The 17,765-nt window shown below is 41.8% G+C and overlaps 1 protein-coding gene across 1 annotated transcript; it reads left to right on the top strand.

Annotated features, from left to right (window-relative positions):
- The first annotated feature begins 6,315 nt into the window (after positions 1 to 6,315).
- On the top strand, positions 6,316 to 10,791 carry LOC133924967 (UDP-N-acetylglucosamine diphosphorylase 1-like). The gene is made up of 15 exons (XM_062370733.1): positions 6,316 to 6,667; positions 7,317 to 7,371; positions 7,472 to 7,623; positions 7,733 to 7,772; positions 8,095 to 8,184; positions 8,271 to 8,383; positions 8,509 to 8,583; positions 8,807 to 8,846; positions 8,938 to 9,020; positions 9,100 to 9,177; positions 9,271 to 9,414; positions 9,493 to 9,560; positions 9,847 to 9,961; positions 10,058 to 10,214; positions 10,333 to 10,791. Exons 1-15 carry the CDS (start codon positions 6,494 to 6,496, stop codon positions 10,428 to 10,430), a joined length of 1,482 nt encoding a protein of 493 aa, XP_062226717.1. The 5' UTR covers positions 6,316 to 6,493; the 3' UTR covers positions 10,431 to 10,791.
- The last annotated feature ends 6,974 nt before the right edge of the window (positions 10,792 to 17,765 follow it).

The raw sequence follows: 17,765 nt of genomic DNA, 5'->3' as shown, positions 1-17,765 counted from the left end.
ATTCGTGTTTTGGTAATTAATAATAATATGTATTTTGTGGACTAACATATTTGAATGAGTTATTAAAAGGTTAGTCACTAAGATATTGCGGAGCTAGAAGATGCATGAGTAGAAAACATGAAAATGACTAGCTTAAGGCAAAGGTATAATCATATGACATTTTCTTTTGCTGATCAAAGGAGATTAGAGAAAAAAAATTGACCAGATTGATAGGATAAGTGTCATACTAATAAGAGAGGTTGATGTGCGTTTCCTTGAGATATTTATAGTGCCATTCATATAGAGTGAGAAATTTAGTTTGAGAGAAATCGAGGAAAAGCTATCTTTGGGATTTTTTTGAGCTGTGACAGTCTGACCGTCGGAGAGGCCGATTTGACTATTGTACAAACTTGGTTGATACTTAGTAGAACTCAGTCCTAGTCTGATCAAAAAGTGTGCCGGTCTAACTTCCAAACGAACAGAGGGGTTCAGACCCTCTGGTCTGGCTGGCGGTCTGGCCGCCGGCATGACCGGTCTGACCGCCCCGGGAACAGAGAGTTTTGGCACTCTGTTTTCTGCTCACGGTTTGACTGTGAGGGGTCGCGGTCTGACCGCCAGACGTGTGCCTGAGTCATCATCACGTCTTTTGTAGCCGTTGTATTTGCGACGGTCCGACCGTCGTGTGACCTGCTGTCTCACTGCCCAGTGCGCAGAGGTGTCAAATCAATAGTAACAACCATATTCTTGAGTATAGGCTATAAATAAGAGCTTGGCTGGTTAAAGGAAGGGATCTAGCACTTCACTACAACTCATTGGAGCTCTTGCCTTCCTCCTCTCTCTCTCTTGGCTTAGTGGTTGTATTTTTGAGAGTGTGAGAGCATCTAGTGCATAACTTTAAAAAGTTTGAGTATTAGGGCACTAGTGATCCTTCAAGCAAGCGTCATCAATTTGTTACTCTTAGAGGTTGTCGCCTCCTAGACGACTTGGAGGTTGTTGCGTTGTTGAGTCCTTCAAAGAAGATTATGAAGGAGCCACGGTGGTGATTGTGAGAGGCTAAGTGCTACTCTAATGGAATCGAGGTATTGAGTAGTTCTTATTCTATTCTGGCTTAAGATCAAGTTGCTCGGTATGAGCCCTTTCTCATGTGAGAATTAGATACTTGATAGAGAAGCGGTTAGAAGCTTGAACTCACCTCAATATGATTAGGGGTGATCGGAAAATCACTGATACCACGAGATAAATTTTGTGTGTCATCATTTGAGAAATTTACTTTATGTAATTTATCTTTCTAGAATATAAATTGTTGCATGTCACCCTATGATTGCAAATCTTGACATAGCTCCTAGTTGTTTTTATATTGTTCTAATGATCTTTAGTTTGTTTCCGCAAGTTTGTTGATCACTTAGCAATTAGTTTTAAATACCACCTATTCATCCTCCCTCTAGTCGGTATCCTAGATCCTACAACTCTGCTAAAACACCAGACTAGGGGAGGGGCGCCGAGCAAGATTGATCTCGTGTCTGCTGAGGTCAGCCTAAGGTAGAAGTGGCGCAGCTGGAAGGTGGAATAAACGCTTCTTCAAGGTGGGGTGTTGTCGAAACTTTTGCAGAACTTCCCGAATTGTGCCAAGTTCCTCCTCAAAGCCCTCCTTTGCGCTTGCTACTTACAGAGAATGTTAGGGTAGTTCTGAGCTCTTGATGGCATGATGGCTCTCTGCTTGCTTCGTCGTTCGCTTCCGTGCCGCTCTCGGGAAGAGATTACTGAAGATGCCTTCTTTACTCCCTCAGCAGGAGCATCGTGAGCTACCAGGTGCCTCCAGGAGAAAACACAAAGTGACATCTCAGGTTAGTGTCCCTGCTTCGCCGCCTTGCCATGGTCGTCCGTCATGCCTTCCTTCATCACCTGGGGAGGAAACAGGTCCACATCTAGAGACGATGCATGTAGATCTGAATGGATGTTGGCCTCTTGCTTCGTCACCGGGATGAAGAACTAGGGGAAGAGGACAAAATCCGGAGGGAGGAGAGTGAAGGAAGGCCGGAGGTTGAAGATCTCTAGATTGGAGGGCGAGAAATCGATGGATTGAGGGTGGATTGATGGATCTATGTGGTGGCTTGAGGTGTCACCTGTAGAGTCGCCAGAGGGGTCTAACGGCTCCATCCAGTCTTTCGAGGCTTACCATCAAGGTTTATCAATAATGCAAGCTGTCTGGTGGCCCTAGACTTTATCATCAGGAAAAGCAGTGGCTTAACTACTTAAAAGTTCTTAGCTCCTGCAAACAAAAGCTAATTTGGCCTCCAAGTGGAGTATGCAGATAAAAAGATAGTCAATGATCGTAGTTACTCACTGAAACTGCAGCTGCCATAATAAGGTGAAGATTCGGCCTGATAATCTGATCCGACAGTAGCTGATGATGAGGCGCAACTTTTAACAGAATCATATCCTAATCCACACATTTTCTTTGGATATGTTATAATATACGCATAGTACATACAAAGCTAAGAGACTCTTTCTAGCAACTATGCATTTGTTGTGCTCTAGTTCAGCTGTCAAATTTTCAACATACATTTCTTCTTATCTTTTCTCTCTCCCTTTTATGTTATCGTAACCAGAACATATATATTATCATGATCGGAAAATATATGTCGCAGTGACTGAAAAATATATGTTTACGTGATCAGAAAAATACATGTTGCCACAGCTAGAAAATATATGTTGTGTGATTGGAAAATATATGTTGGTGTGACCAGAAAAATGATTTGGCGTGACTAAATAATATATGTTGCACGACCCAAAAACATATGTTGGCGTGATCGAAAAATTTATGTTGCGTGACCGAAAAATATATGTTAAAAAAAGAAACAAAAAATTTGCACTTGTTGATTCATTGGACAGTAACACCATATATGGCTTTAAAATGTGAAAATAGCCTGTGGGATTACATTCTAAACAAGAAAACTAATCACATAATTAGGAAAACGATCTCTAGCTAATCAAAAAATAATCTCTAGCTATTTTGGTTGGCAATAATAGCCTACAAATTTTTCTCTTTAAAAAAAACTAATCATACAATCAGGGAAACAAACTCTAACTAATCAAGGATACAAGCTCTAGCTAATCAAGGAAATAATCAGCTAAGACAAGGAGATTTCATACACTGATGTGCATGAATTCTTGGTCGGCTAACAGAATCAAACAAAAGTGAAAAAAATATATTACAATATATGATTTACTAGATTTTAGTGCGAACAAGACCAAACAGCACGCAGCCGCCACATTGCCGTCGCCGCCAAGTACATCGATTGGGTCGACGGTGGAGATTAGAGAGGTGTGAGCAATGGACGGAGGTGTCGATGGAGATTCTACATATACAACCGTGCTTGCATAGATGGACAATGTCTCAGGCTTGTCGGTGATCATTGGGGGCAAGCATAGCGAGACGGAGAGATACATGACCTTCTCAAATCGTTCCCACCAACATTGGCTATAAATCTGAATCTGAAGATCTACAACGGTTTATAGGGGATTAGATGGAAGAAAAGGAAAAAACCGCTATTTAAATGCTAGTTGTATCATAGGCTAATGTTTTTTTTGGTTGTGGGAGTGAAACTGCGGTATTTTCTGGTTGTGAGAGCGAATGACGCGTTGAATTTTTATTTAACACGCTAGATGCATGTATGTATATCGATATGCACATTCGCTTTCCCTTCCATAATTCTTGGTACACCGACAAATAAGTTTTCATTTGCAGAGATTTTTTTTCGTGACCTGTGAAACTGCTGTTCTGCAGTGCAGATTCAGCCCCAATTCACAACAAAGAGACCAGACAATGTACTGAGCACTGACCACCACCAGTAAAGACCCAATAAAAGGAAAATCAAAATTGACCCTGCTTAAGAAATTATATATAGGTTAGACTAAACAGGACGATTTGGATAAAGAAAAGTCCCATATTTCATTTTTTAATAATAAAAATAGTTCCGGTCTCTGCATCACATAGTCAAATTCACGTTTCACTAGCTCCTAGACCAAGTTCATGCCCATGTAGACATTCCCTCACATTTTCCTAGAAAACGGTAACTAAACTCGAATCAGGGCCTGATGCTAATTGCTAATTATTCAACAAAGGTTCTTTAGTTCAGAGGTCAAGGTTGTTGAAACCATTGGTCGTCGCATGACATCGATTTTCAGACCTATGAATAAAATGAAATGATGATGAGTTTATGAGTCAGAGTCAGTACAGCACTAGTCGCTATAACCTACGCCCAACAGCACAATGCAATTGCTAAAGCTCACCGGCCACAAGATTAGGAGCACCAGAAACCAAGCTTTGTTTCTTAAATTATCGACGATAAGGCCGATAAATCTGGTGTTTTGTGGTCCATGACCACTGAAATGATGAACGCTATCAGGAAAAAAGTTTCAACATTTTTCAGTATCGTCCTTCAGAACTTGTGAGATGAATGCAAAAGCCATCTCGTGAGCGCTGCTGCTGGTGGTCATCGGCGTCTCTTCCATCGTGCGGCGAAGACCTGTCGGTCAGCAAAGGCATTCCAAAGAGAAGCCTTCGCATGTGTATATGCTTGCGTGCCTGCAGAGCAACAAGCCAATGCAAAGCCTGAACAATTCGCTCCCCTTTTCTTTATTTCCCCGCACGATCCGTTCCCATGCATGCATCGCCCAATCTGTGAAAATCTTTTCGTGTCTGATACACTACCGGTTGGCTGGTTGGTGCTTGCCAGTGCTGTTGCATCTGCCGTGCAGTGACTGACAGGAAACTCCTTTTCTAGCAGCTAGCAGCGATGAGCTCTTTCGGCCACTTGATGGTCTGCTAGGTTGAGTCAAGTGACATGCCACCAAACCAAAACCACTGCTTGATATGGTTGGTACTTGGTGCTACAACAATGCTCCAACTAATTATAAAAAATCAAGCAGATGTAGATGCATTTCCAGCTTTCAGTTCATCTATCCTTCTGTTTGTTCATGTTTTCACATCATGGATTTACGTTGCTGTTGAGTGACAAGTAAGCAAGTCCCGCCTTTTCTTTTTCCAGTGGAAGAAGTAAGCGAGTGTGGAATGCAATCGACGGAAGGAAAAAAAAAAAAGCTACATCATGCATGTAGTGACAACTGACAAAAGAGAGGAGGAAAAAAGAGGTTGTAAAAAAGCTACTGGTGTCAGTGGATCAACATCAACTAGAGGGAAAAGACAGAAATTCTTCTTCTCTGGTAGAAACTAGAAACTGACTTGGAATGCAAGCTTTTCATCCAGCAGCTTGGTGTCGGTGATCGGCTGTAGATCGATCTGCCGGTCCCTTTTTCTTCTGTACTACATTTACTGAACCACACAACATACACATATTTTCTGAAAGCTGCAGTATACGATGATCATGCATATGTTCAAACTGGGATTTCTCGATTTGAGACCGTCAAGGTTGTGAAAAGAGCACAATGAGGGGAACAACAGATGATATGTGCCAAAAAAAACACTTTGAAATATTTCTTGCTATCATCCATGTCTTTTTGCAGCATGTAAGGGCGTACTAATATCTGCTTCATGAATCTTTTGCGTGCTTGGTAAACAGTCATGTAAATGCAAATGTGGGCCATGAAATGCATGGGAGCATGAATGCAAGTTATTAGAAACTCTCAACTGTGAGAGGTAGCAATGAAAGCAGATATGCTAAAAAAAGGGGAAGTAGACCATAACAGTGTACTATTTTATTACACATGCAATCTACTGCTGCTCCTGTCTCTTGTTCAGTACAAAGGCAGAGACGTGGCTGCTGACTGGGGTACCCTCTTAGTGATCCACCGTGTCCACCATGTCAGTCAGACATTTGGTTGGGTTAGTGAGTAAGCTGGTGTTTTTATTCCTTCTTCATGTGATTAGCTGGTTAAGAAAACAGAAACAGGACGGTCCCGAAATGGGCAAGCACGGGTAACGAGATGGATGTTCTTTCTTAGGCAGCTCTTGGTCGTTGGTCAGGAGTCTGCTTCTGTTCTGATGTCTGAATTCTGCAAAAATAAAAAATAAAAAAATCAGTTGTAGATCAAAATTGCCTGAAATTTGTTCTTAAAATTCTGCCGAGCCTTTGAACAATAAACGGAGAACTAATTCATACTTAAGGAGGGTCAAAATCTTGATCAATATAGATCTGTATCGATATAGAAAAATACAAAATGGGGGGATTAGATTTTTGTTGGAGGAACATCCGACGGCGTGCAGTGTCATCATCTGATGTAATCTGCTCCCGTCCAAATTAATCCAGAGGGATGGATCATGGATGAGACACATGCAGAGGCAACACGCGCGGTATATAAACATGCAAGCGGCCCACCCACCGGCGATCCAAGAACAATCCGCCCGTCCGAGTTGGCATCTTTGGCCGAAGAGTATCATTACCCAATCACAGATCTCCTCTCTCTAATCTCCCTCCCTCGCTCCCTCTATCTCCACCACCTGCCGCTGCTTCCTGCTTGCTTGTGCACTGCGGGGAGGAGAGAGAGAGAGGAGATGAAGGAGGAGATGGTGGTCGGCTTGTCGGCGCCGGCGCCGGTGGGGAGGTGGGGCGCCGCGCCGCCGCAGGCGCTACTGGAGAGGATGAAGGACTACGGCCAGGAGGGCGCCTTCGCGCTCTGGGACGATCTCTCGCCCGAGTACCGGGAGCTCCTCGTCCGGGACATCGAGGTGAGCGCCAATGCGCCGCGGCTCGGGCTGGGGGGGTTGGGGGGGGGGGGTGCAATATTTCGCGTCCCGCCAGGGAAAGATTTGGTTTTGCGTCCGAATTTCGCGTAAAACTCTGTTCTTGCGTTGGAATTGTCGGCGAAGTTGTTTCAAGTCGGCTTTTTGTTGATCAACTATTTCCCTCGTCGAGGCAGCGCATGAACCTTAGTTTTTTTTGTTTTGTTTTTCTTACTAGTGACGGAAAAACTCTGCAATCTGCATAAAGCTTTATCTTTGCGTTGGAATTCTGCGCAAAGGCTTGGTTTTTGACTTGGAATTCTCCATATAGATTTTATTTTAAGCTGGAAATTCGTCTCGAATTGTTTACTTGATTTGATTTTGAGACGTGAGTTAGGCTGAGATTTGTAGAATAAGAGGATGGTTTTATTAACAGTTTCCGTTAGGCTTCTCTGGGCAATTTCCAGTTCCCCACCAATGATTTCCATCAGTTTCTGCTGCAATTTTTGTTCATTCAGCTTACCATTCTGACAGTAGCTAATTTTTTGATAAAGGAAGCTTTTATTAACCCACATCGTTACACCAATGATTTGCATCGTTACATCTGACAGTGGCTAATGTTGCTATTCATATTGCGTACTTCGTTTTTTTTCAGAGTCTAGATCTTTCAAGGATCGATCGGATCATTCGACGCTCCCTTGGATCACAAGGCGAGAGATGGACAAATATTCATTGCTCCAATGTAGAACGCTATGTCATGTTTACCTTTAAGTGGCATCCGCAGTTATGTGGTGTTCTTCCTAAACACAGGCATCCCGGTGCCTGCCGTCGAGCCTGTGCCGGAATCCAGTGTCTCGAAGGTGGAGGGCAGGTCTCCGGAGGACAAAGAAAGATGGTGGAAGAAGGGGCTGAAAGCCATTTCAGAGGGGAAGCTGGCCGTTCTCCTTTTGGCCGGGGGTCAGGTACTCTGAATCCTGAAAAGTCTTCTCCTAGATAGCTATCATATCTATCTCTGCATTGAATTGAGAAACACTATCTTCATGGTTTGATTTCTTCTAATGTTGCGTGCAGGGTACTCGGCTTGGCAGCTCAGATCCTAAGGGATGTTTCAGTAAGTTGATTCAACCCGAGTCCTTGCATGCTACTTACTTGACTACATATGTCACATGTGTAGTGGCTTTTTTTTTGTGGAACCATAGAGATGCATGCTATTGCTGCTGTGAATTATTTTTTGTTCCAAATGTTTTATACTTTTTTTGTCAGAGACCAGCACTGTATTTCACATGTTATCTACTTTGCATCTATTTGTGTAGTCATAAAACTATTTACTTCCTCATCTTTGTTCATCCATATTAGTGTGCAATTTCCCCTTTCCTTATAAGTTGAAGTCCTATTTTGTTTTGATGGATATCCTAACTTGTGATTTTGTCCAGGCATTGGACTTCCATCTGGAAAGTCACTTTTCCAACTCCAGGTTGAACGGATTTTGTGTGTTCAAAAGCTGGCTGCTCAATCTAGTGAAAGTAATAGCTTTTAATGCAACTTCTGTTAGATTATTTATCTGTTCTCTGCTTCACATCCTTACCCTCAAATTGAAAATAACTTGCAGGCCCAAGTAACATTGTGCCAATCCACTTGTACATAATGACAAGCCCATTTACTGATGCTTCCACCCGCAATTTCTTTGAAACCCGTAGATATTTTGGCTTAGAGGCTGACCAAGTAAGAGCAAGTACAAAATTCTATGTTCTGTTAAATATTCCATGGACTTTCAACAAAATGCACAAGATTACTAATTCACTAGTAAGAGTTTCTTTCATAATTTAGGTTGAACCCTTTCTTGGCAGGTGACGTTTTTCCAACAAGGCACTCTTCCATGTGTGTCTGCTGATGGAAGATTTATTATGGAGACACCATATAGGGTACCATCTTCTTTTACTTATCTATCTACTTTTGACCTTGTACAGCCAGGAGACAGAATGTTTTGGTTTTTGCAACTTGTTTTCTAGGTTTGACTAATAGAGTACAATCACTGAATTCAAATGTTTTTTTTTGTGCCTACAAAGTTGTTTTGGTACTGGGTGTCTTCCAATGCTAAGTTGTGACATTCTTGTTGTCCATACTATTCTGACTGCTGAACACCAGGTGGCAAAGGCTCCCGATGGCAATGGTGGAGTTTATGCTGGTAATCCCCATAAAAATGTAACAGTATTTGCATATCATTTGTTAAATAACCCTTTATGATGCATAGTTTTCACTACAATGACATCTCACAGCACTAAAATCTAAAAAGCTGATGGAAGATATGGTTGCACGAGGTGTAAAATATGTTGATTTTTATGGAGTTGACAACGCACTGGTGAGCATGTGCATTTGGAGAGAAATCCTTCTGTTTGTTTTGTTTCCTGTTCATTTTCTAATTAATGTCATGCATATAGGTCCGTGTTGCAGATCCAGCATTCCTAGGGTACTTCATTGACAAAGGTGTATCTTCAGCTGCTAAAGTGGTTAGGAAGGTACAGTCAAATATTTCTCACTCTTCATCGACTGGTGGGCTACCATTTACCACAACTACGCACCTTGTTGAAAGTCAATTGAATACTCAACAGGCCTATCCACAAGAGAACGTTGGAGTATTTGTTCAAAGAGGTCATGGTGGACCTCTCTCTGTGGTTGAGTACAGTGAAATGGATGCAGCTATGACTACTGAAATTAATCAATCAACAGGACGCCTTCGTTATTGTTGGAGCAATGTATGTTTCTATCATTCGCTTCTCACTCCCCCTCCCTCCCTCTAAAGTATAACAGCTGCATATTATTTTCCTTTGTAGATCTGCCTGCATATGTTCACTTTGGACTTTTTGAATCAAGTGGCAAACAGCCTTGAAAAGGACAGTGTGTGAGTATTCTCTAGTTTGCCCCTTTTCCAAATTTTGTAAGTCTGTCATTGACAATACAACAACATCAGTTATCTAGTTGCTAAGGATGTCTTTTTACTCTTTCATGAGAGAGTGGCAACTATATCTAAAACTTGAAGCACATGATATATTATAATGTTCCACTTTGTGATTTGTTGATAATCTGTAAGACATGTCATGGGAAGTAATTTTACCTGGCAATAGACAAGTTCAATCATACATTCTATTGTATTGTAGGGCCTGACATTTGGAAAATTTTGTGGCCAGATATCACCTAGCCGAGAAGAAAATTCCCTCCATCCATGGGTTTACAACGGGCCTGAAGCTTGAACAGTTTATATTCGATGCTTTCACTTACTCCCCATCCACGGCACTTTTTGAGGTTTGAATTTTCAATGAATCAAATTTTACATGTTGTCTATTTTTTCTGTTCTTAATAGCAGGAAAAACTTACTGGTGCATTTCTGAAAATTTTCAGGTCGTGCGGGAAGAGGAATTCGCACCAGTAAAGAATGCTAACGGTGCAACGTATGACACCCCAGATAGTGCGAAACTCATGCTGCTCCGTCTCCATAGCAGATGGGTAGTCGCTGCTGGTGGCTTCTTGACCCATTCTGTGCCCTTGTATATGACAGGTAATTTTCTGCTGGTGCTTATACTCGGAAACTTATCAAGGACTTATAATGAACATCCAAACAACATGGAGTTCCCTGTATCATTTCTCTCATAGTGTTTCCTTGCTTTTATTCACAGGCGTCGAAGTTTCTCCGCTTTCCTCCTATTCTGGAGAGAACCTGGAAGCAATCTGCCGTGGACGGACATTCCATGCGCCGAGCGAGATATCGTTTTAGGTGCACCGGTTCATGACAGCAACATTTCTGTAACTGCAAAATGGATGGAACAGTGCCGTGCAAGGACTGCAGGATCTGCCTGTTTCCTTTAGGCATGAGATGGATGGATAAAGGCCGGAACAATTTCCATTTTCTAAAAAAAAAAAAATGAGATGGATGGATGCATTAGAGTTTCACATACTGGCCAGGTTGTTGTTGTATACTTGAATGTCCGATGAGGATTGTAATGTAGAGCTCAGATGCCATTTTTAGCTGTTTTGTGTTGTTCATGTGTAGATCATTTGCAAGTCTTTTGTCAACTCCATGTCGAAACAAGTCTTTGGATTTTGGAATGCCCATGGCTTCGGGTCATTCGTGTGCATTGTGGCAGTTTTTGCGCAGAACTTGCAGGTCATTTGTAATCTTTAGCACGGCGAGGCTGTGGAGAAGCTTGATCGGAGCAGTCTTGGCTGGGTGACTGTGGAGATGCTGCTTTCACTGAGATGGCCAGTGCGACTGGAGCTGTAGAAGCAGCGAATTCTCTGCGGCAAAACTTCGGTGACCGGCCAAGCAGACCACGGTAAACTGTGGTGACAAGGAGACTGTCGGCAAAAATCTAAATAAAACCAACAAACGTAACCATATTTATTAAAATAGATAATATATCAACGTATTTATAAAATCTAGCACATATATTCGGTACCTTAAATATAAAAATTGTTTCTGGTACTTGAGGTACTGAAAACTACTGTACTCGGCACTTCAGGTGCTGAATACGACACTGTTTACCATGTTTGGCATCTCAGGTGCCGAAAACTCCTTGTAGGCTTAAAACGACGGTCGCGTCGGTAGGTGCTTTCAGCTCGATAGGTCACGTCATGTTGCGTCATTTCGCTTTTACCGCATTTTTAAACGTGCGCGATGTCGTGTTTCGCTATAAAATACGAGCACGCTGCCGTGTTCCACTATAAAGAGCCGCAGCGCGACTAGAGAGCAGACAAGCAGCGTGAGCAAGGGAGGAGAGGAGAGGAGAAGCAGCAGCGCAGCGCGAGGAGAGGAGTAGCAGCAGCAGCAAGACGATGAGGAACAGTAGCGCGAGTTATACTAAGTACTTAAATTATGTATTTAATTAATATTTGTAGCAATAATAGTAATTAGAGTAAGTATATTGTTTAATCTGTTCAATTACATTTATATAATTATTTAGTTAGTTTGATTATATGAATTTGATTATTTGCTTAGTCAGTGTAATAGTAATCAGTGCGAATTTATATAATAGTAATTAGCGTGAATTTGTATAATAGTAATTATTTGCTTAGTTAGAGTAAGCAGATTGTATAATAGTAATTAACATGAATTTAATTAGTCAGTGTAATTAGATTATTTAATTAGTTTAATAACATGATGACCTAGTTGTGGCACTTTGTACTAGTGGTGGTGTAAGGTGGTGGTCTAGTACATGTATGCTCTCTGTAGGTGAAAGTAGGGTGTTGATGCAATAAGAGGAAAGATAGAAAAAAAAGGTAAAGAAAGGGTAAAGTATAAAAAATAATTTTAATAAGATTAAAAAAAAACTTGAGTTGGATAGAAAGATTTGATGCAAATCACAATACATCAAAAAATTATCAAATTAAATTTTTTTAATTAAGTGCGCCTATTTAATTGGTATGTTAATTCAATCTATTAATATAGTGGTGAGCACAAGATCTCATGCCCTTAGTTAAAGAAAAGAAACAGCTATGAAGTCAAATAGAACAATATTTTCAGTGTCTTCTACTTATCGTAGACTAATCCCTTTCTCTCTTCAGCTCACTCAGCATAAAGAAATCTACGAATAGGTTAATAGTGTATTGTTAAATATGAGCACTGAAATTTTGCTAGAAACTATAGGTATGGTAGTATTCACCGTAAAAAGGAGATGATCACCCGGGTTGAGAGCGTTATGCTGATACTTCTGACTTCTTGAGGAGTAAATGTGGTGTAAGAAAGCTAGCAAAACTAGTTTTCAAAATAGTTTTGAAGTCAATTTATAATGAGATTGAATATTTGGTCAATATAAATTTCATGTTAGTTTAATTAATATTTTAATTCAATATTAATTATTAATTATTTTATTTGAATTCAATATTGATGATTTAATTAGCATTGTTAATTACTTAAATATTTAGCATTGTTAAGTATAGTATTATTTAATTTGTATTGTTAATTTATTTATTATTTATCAAGGGCATAATTAATTGTGTATCATATATATATATATATATCTAAGTAGTTATTTTATTAGATGTATTTTGTTTAGCCGATACAGTATGACTTTCCATAATTATTACGGAGAACATTCCGTAGTTTTGCACGAGAGGCTCGTAACAATTCAGAACTGTCAGCACATAGAGAGTTCGATTGAGGTAACTAATGATCTGGATGGCCTGAAATCACATGTTATGAGTATTTTGTGTGTGAATCGGTAATCCCATATTGTTGTCCTGAGGGTGTGCGATCATGGCTTTCCTCTATTATCTTGACATGATCTGGGTATTCGATATATATACACTATGAACTATGCAAATGCTAGGCAAGACTATTTATTTTGTTTACAAATTATTTGTGAACTTTTTTTTTCTAATCAATATGATGGTAAATTTATTATATTAACGTACTATCCAAGCACAATTCTTTCCAACATATGAAAGATATTTGTGAACTCAGACTTTAGACACGTCAATGTATCACCAGCACCTCGGGGACTAACATTAATTGCAACTCTAAAATCAACAATTTGATTATATGAACCGTTCAATCTCAAGTTGTGCTTGCTTTAGGATGAATGCTTAAAGCAGTCTTCGACTTTGGATTAAGGTCAAAGGGATAGATGTTACTTTTACACCCACTCAAAATCAACAACTTTCACAGGGAATACTTTCACATGATTCTATACATCCATCCAGAGGCAATAATAACTCATTGCAGAACTTTTACAGAATAAAATGACTACACAAAGCAATAGTTTTCACTGGGAATCTCTATCAAACATCAATGCCACAACTTTTTCAGCTTTCAGAGGAAATCATATGCTTCAGCCCCCAGCCAAGCTCATTCACTCAGTCTATACACTAGCCCCCAGTCTCATCTATGGATAGATCACTCCTTCCTCAGCTCTCTCAACTATAATATCTTCCTCAGTTTTACCAAGCTCACCCAAGAAATATTAGAGGATTTTCATCCCCAAAGGATCGAACCGTTGATGTGCTTCTCCGGCTATCCTTGTAGGCTTCGTGAGTCTCAGGACATCCCCTACATCTATGACCTATGTTTCTTTATGTGTGCCAACTAACAGTATGACAAGTCTCGATATGAAACGTACGAGTACCCACCGGTATAGCGATATATATCACTAATGTGACACTTTTGTACGATTCCATACACTATCTTACTAATCTACCATCTTGTTTCATTTGTCCAGTCTCCTGCGCCTATTTGTGACTTCATATAATGGTTGGAAATGGAGTAAAATACGCACCAGAAGCGGTGGGTTGACATGAGCATGCGGTGGAGGAGGGAAGCGTACGAACGTCAAGAGTACGAGCAGCAGCATAAGGAACTACGGCTCAAGCGCCAGAAAGATGAGCGTATGAGGAAGATGCCTAGGAGCGTGTCGTGGCTGAGGCACGCAAACCAAAGAGAGAGAGGAAGCGGGAAAGGGCAAATATCCTAGGTGCACTCGGTAGAGAGCATCTATTGTAACCCAGTCTATGTTCATTCCCTAAGGCATGTTTGGTTTAGCAGTGACACGCTATTAAGTTAGTCTTTAGGCCTATGTACATGCCAACACTTGTTGTTACCATCTCTTTATGGTTAGGGTATGTCAGTGAATCAGGAATCAGGGGTCCCTGAATCCCGAGGCCAGGTCAGCAATCTACCACGTGGCGCCCTTCCGCGGAGATCATCTCCGCGAAGTACGAAGAGATTAAGTCCCGAGAGGCGGTGCTCGCGGCCATGAACAGTGGTCCCCGAGTACCCGAGTTCCCCAATGATCTGCGGAGACCAAGTACCGGGAAGAGAGTGTTCGGGGTCATGAACAGTGGCTCCCGAGCACCCAAGTCCCCCGACGACCAGAAAAGCCGAGTACCAGGAAGGGTGTGCTCGGGGCTGCGAACAGTGGCCCCCGAGCACCCAAGTACCCCGAGGACCCAAGGAAGGTAGTTCCGGGAGAGAGTGCTCGGGGCTGCAAACAGCGGTCCCCGAGCACTCGGTTCCCTGAGGACCAAGAAAGGGCGTTTCCGGGAGAGAGTGCTCAGGGATGTGAAGAGTGACCCCCGAGCACTCAGTTCCCCGACGGCCTAAGAAATCCTTCGCCGGTGGCCCCCACAGGGGTCCAGCTGTGAGGTGTCAGCCAGTGAAAGACCCGATACCGTATTTAAGAGGGCGCGTGGCCTGTCACTTCTAACTACTCTTGCCACGCTCGGTGTCAGTCCCTGCCACATCCTGGCAGGAGGGCGTGGAGACATTTAATGCGCGGCTCCCATCCCGCGTCATCCGGCGCGCCTCGGGATAGCATCGCAAGGCCCAAGGCACCCCGCCTGCTGCTCTGCTGTGTCAAACAAACAAGACCGGGCGAGCACGCCGGGCTGCTTTCTGGCTGCCCGGTGAGCCCTCTCCACAGCGCCCGTTGCCAACGCCATCATGACGACTGAGACCGGGCGGGGGCGCGTTTTCAACCCCCACCCTTATCACTTCGCGCAGCAGCCCATGATGACTGTCTTTCCATTTATGGCGCCTTGAAACTCGTGCCCTCCCTATCGGGGCACGCTACCGCCGGCGAGTATTTAAGGGAACCGGTGGGCACAGACAAAAAAGACACTCTCAGAGATTAAGGAACTCTGGAACACAGACGCCAAGACTCGAAGAACACTCAGTACAAGCACAGAAGCTGGGACCACCAAAGAACAAGGAGCCCGAAGCTCTAGGATAGACAAACATTCTTGTAACTAGCAACATTCCTGAGAGACATTCTCAAGGCATTTATAGCATCCACACAGAAGTAGGGTATTACGCTCAGTGCGGCCCGAACCTGTCTAAAAACCTCCAGTGCATTTACTTCATTCAGCATTAGATCATTCCATCCCACCTGCCATCGCATTTACACCTATTTATTCCTCCTGCAAACATATTCAGAATCATCCCCCCGGTCGAATCTCAAAAAAGGGTCCCTCTGGATCCCTGCGATAGGAGTTCACCCTCCGACAGGGTCCATTCGCGCAGCGACGAAAAACCTCATATCACATGTAATGTTTATCAACGTATGCAACATCTATACTGGGTTATATGATACTCGTACTTCACAACTATGATTGTTCAATAAATTAGATTTTGTATCCTCCCAATGTTACTTCCTTAAAAAGTTACCTACACAAATACATTAAATGAATAATAAAATATTGACAAAATTACAACACACTCACTCATCAAATTTATTTCTTTATTTATTCACCCGTGCCCTGATAAAACTAAATTGTGCTACAAAACCAACTCGCTCGCATTTTATAGTGAAACACGGTAGCACATGGGTTCAAAGAAACGACAAAAGCGAAACGACGCGAGCGTCGCTTTGGGCCGACCTGTAAGATGCCGAATACGATACTGTTCACCATATTTTACACCTCAAGTGCCGAATATAGGGAGTTTTCAGTAACTAAGATACCGAATATGATGAACAGTGTCGTATTCGGTACGTCAAATGTCAAATACAAGAGTTTTTGGTACCTCAAGTACCAGAATCGATTTTTAGGTGTTTAATTGCCAAATACAGATGCTAGATTTTCAAATACACTGATATGTTGTCTCAAGTACCAGAATCGATTTTTAGGTGTTTAATTGCCAAATACAGATGCTAGATTTTCAAATACACTGATATGTTGTCTATTTTAACAGATACAGTTGTTGTCTATTTTAACAGATACAGTTACATATGTTGCATATTTTTAAATTTTTGCTGGAGACTATCCCATAGAGCACGCAAGACATACATTCGAAGAAAGAGTTGTTAGCATTGCTATACTAAGATGGTGCAACTTAGGTGTTGTTTGATTGGGCTATTTTGCCCTGTAAAGGGTTCATAATGGCATCAAATACCGTTGCTTCCCGTTTGGTTAGGTTGGGCTATAATCGGTTCACAGCGATACTGAAGACCGATACTGCCCACTACCCAGCATAAACGGGTCACATTACCACCAGCGATCATCTCCTCAACCTCGTCCATTTGTGAGCTTGGACAGTAGCAGTGATCCCCATCCCAGCACGAGCTTCACCACTTGTGACTTGCTGCCTCCATCGCATCCATATCGGTGAGGAGCACCACCGCTGATGGTAACGTGATCCATTTACGCTAGGTAGTGGGTGGTACCAGCCTTCCATAGCTAGGTATTAGATCACGCTATGAACCAATTATAGTCCAGCCCAACAAAACGAGAAGCAACAGAATTGGATGCATTTTTTAAAAGGCCTCATGGACCTCAAGTCACGATGCATTTTTGAAATCTTTTGCAATGTATTAGTATATAAAACATGAGTTAATTCTCGCGTTACTTCTTCCCCTATTCTACTCTCATCTAATAAAAAAATCTATAAAATTCAAATAATTTACCCAATTTTGGTATCCACTTTCATCCTCCAACCTCGTTACTGGTTATGTATATGTGACCCGTTTTACTAATAAAAATCAATAAAGAAATTAGAAAAAAAATAGTAAATAATCTCCTTTTTTTATCCTAATCTGAAATCAAACTATAGCATAGCTCTCGACATATTTATTCGGTGATACTCTCGTAACATATCCACAACTTCAGTTTATACTTGATGTTACCATATTCGATGTTTATGATTTCGTGCAACATCTGAATACTTAGCTAGTTTATTAGTAAATTTGACTTTCCATTAAAACTCAAAGTAGCATGCACAAGGATAGCAATTTACGTGGGAAAAACATCCCCAATGTGAGGATTAAAAAACCACGGGACCATCATGGTCCTTATCTTCCACTATCAGCAATAACACTTAGGAACCACACTAGCATGACCACCATAACATCAATATACGATCCTGGCACAGTATTTTCTAAGAAAGTGCCGGTCCCATACAAGCTCTCACTGTTTCAGACCGAATGAACATTATCGTCACCACTCAAATTTATGCAGCAGGGAAAAATGGACAAAAGAGAAACAGCACCTAATCGCAAGATTGCAGGATTCCAGGCAGACGACGGCGCAAAAAGCCATGTTGCTTCAATTGATAACGAGGACAGGATATGGCAACGAAAGGCGCTGCAACACAGCAACAACAGCAGAGGGGAAACCATGCAGA

The sequence above is a fragment of the Phragmites australis genome, chromosome 7 (assembly GCF_958298935.1).
Source record: "Phragmites australis chromosome 7, lpPhrAust1.1, whole genome shotgun sequence".
Lineage (NCBI taxonomy): Eukaryota > Viridiplantae > Streptophyta > Magnoliopsida > Poales > Poaceae > Phragmites > Phragmites australis.
This window is presented reverse-complemented; position numbering and strand designations above follow the sequence as displayed.

Coding starts and splice junctions, on each gene's coding strand:
- LOC133924967 (XM_062370733.1), top strand. CDS start 6,494: ATGAAGGAGGAGATGGTGGTCGGCTTGTCGGCGCCGGCGCCGGTGGGG. Junction 8,584..8,806: donor TTATGGAGACACCATATAGG/GTACCATCTTCT, acceptor GCTGAACACCAG/GTGGCAAAGGCTCCCGATGG. Junction 10,215..10,332: donor TGTGCCCTTGTATATGACAG/GTAATTTTCTGC, acceptor TTTTATTCACAG/GCGTCGAAGTTTCTCCGCTT.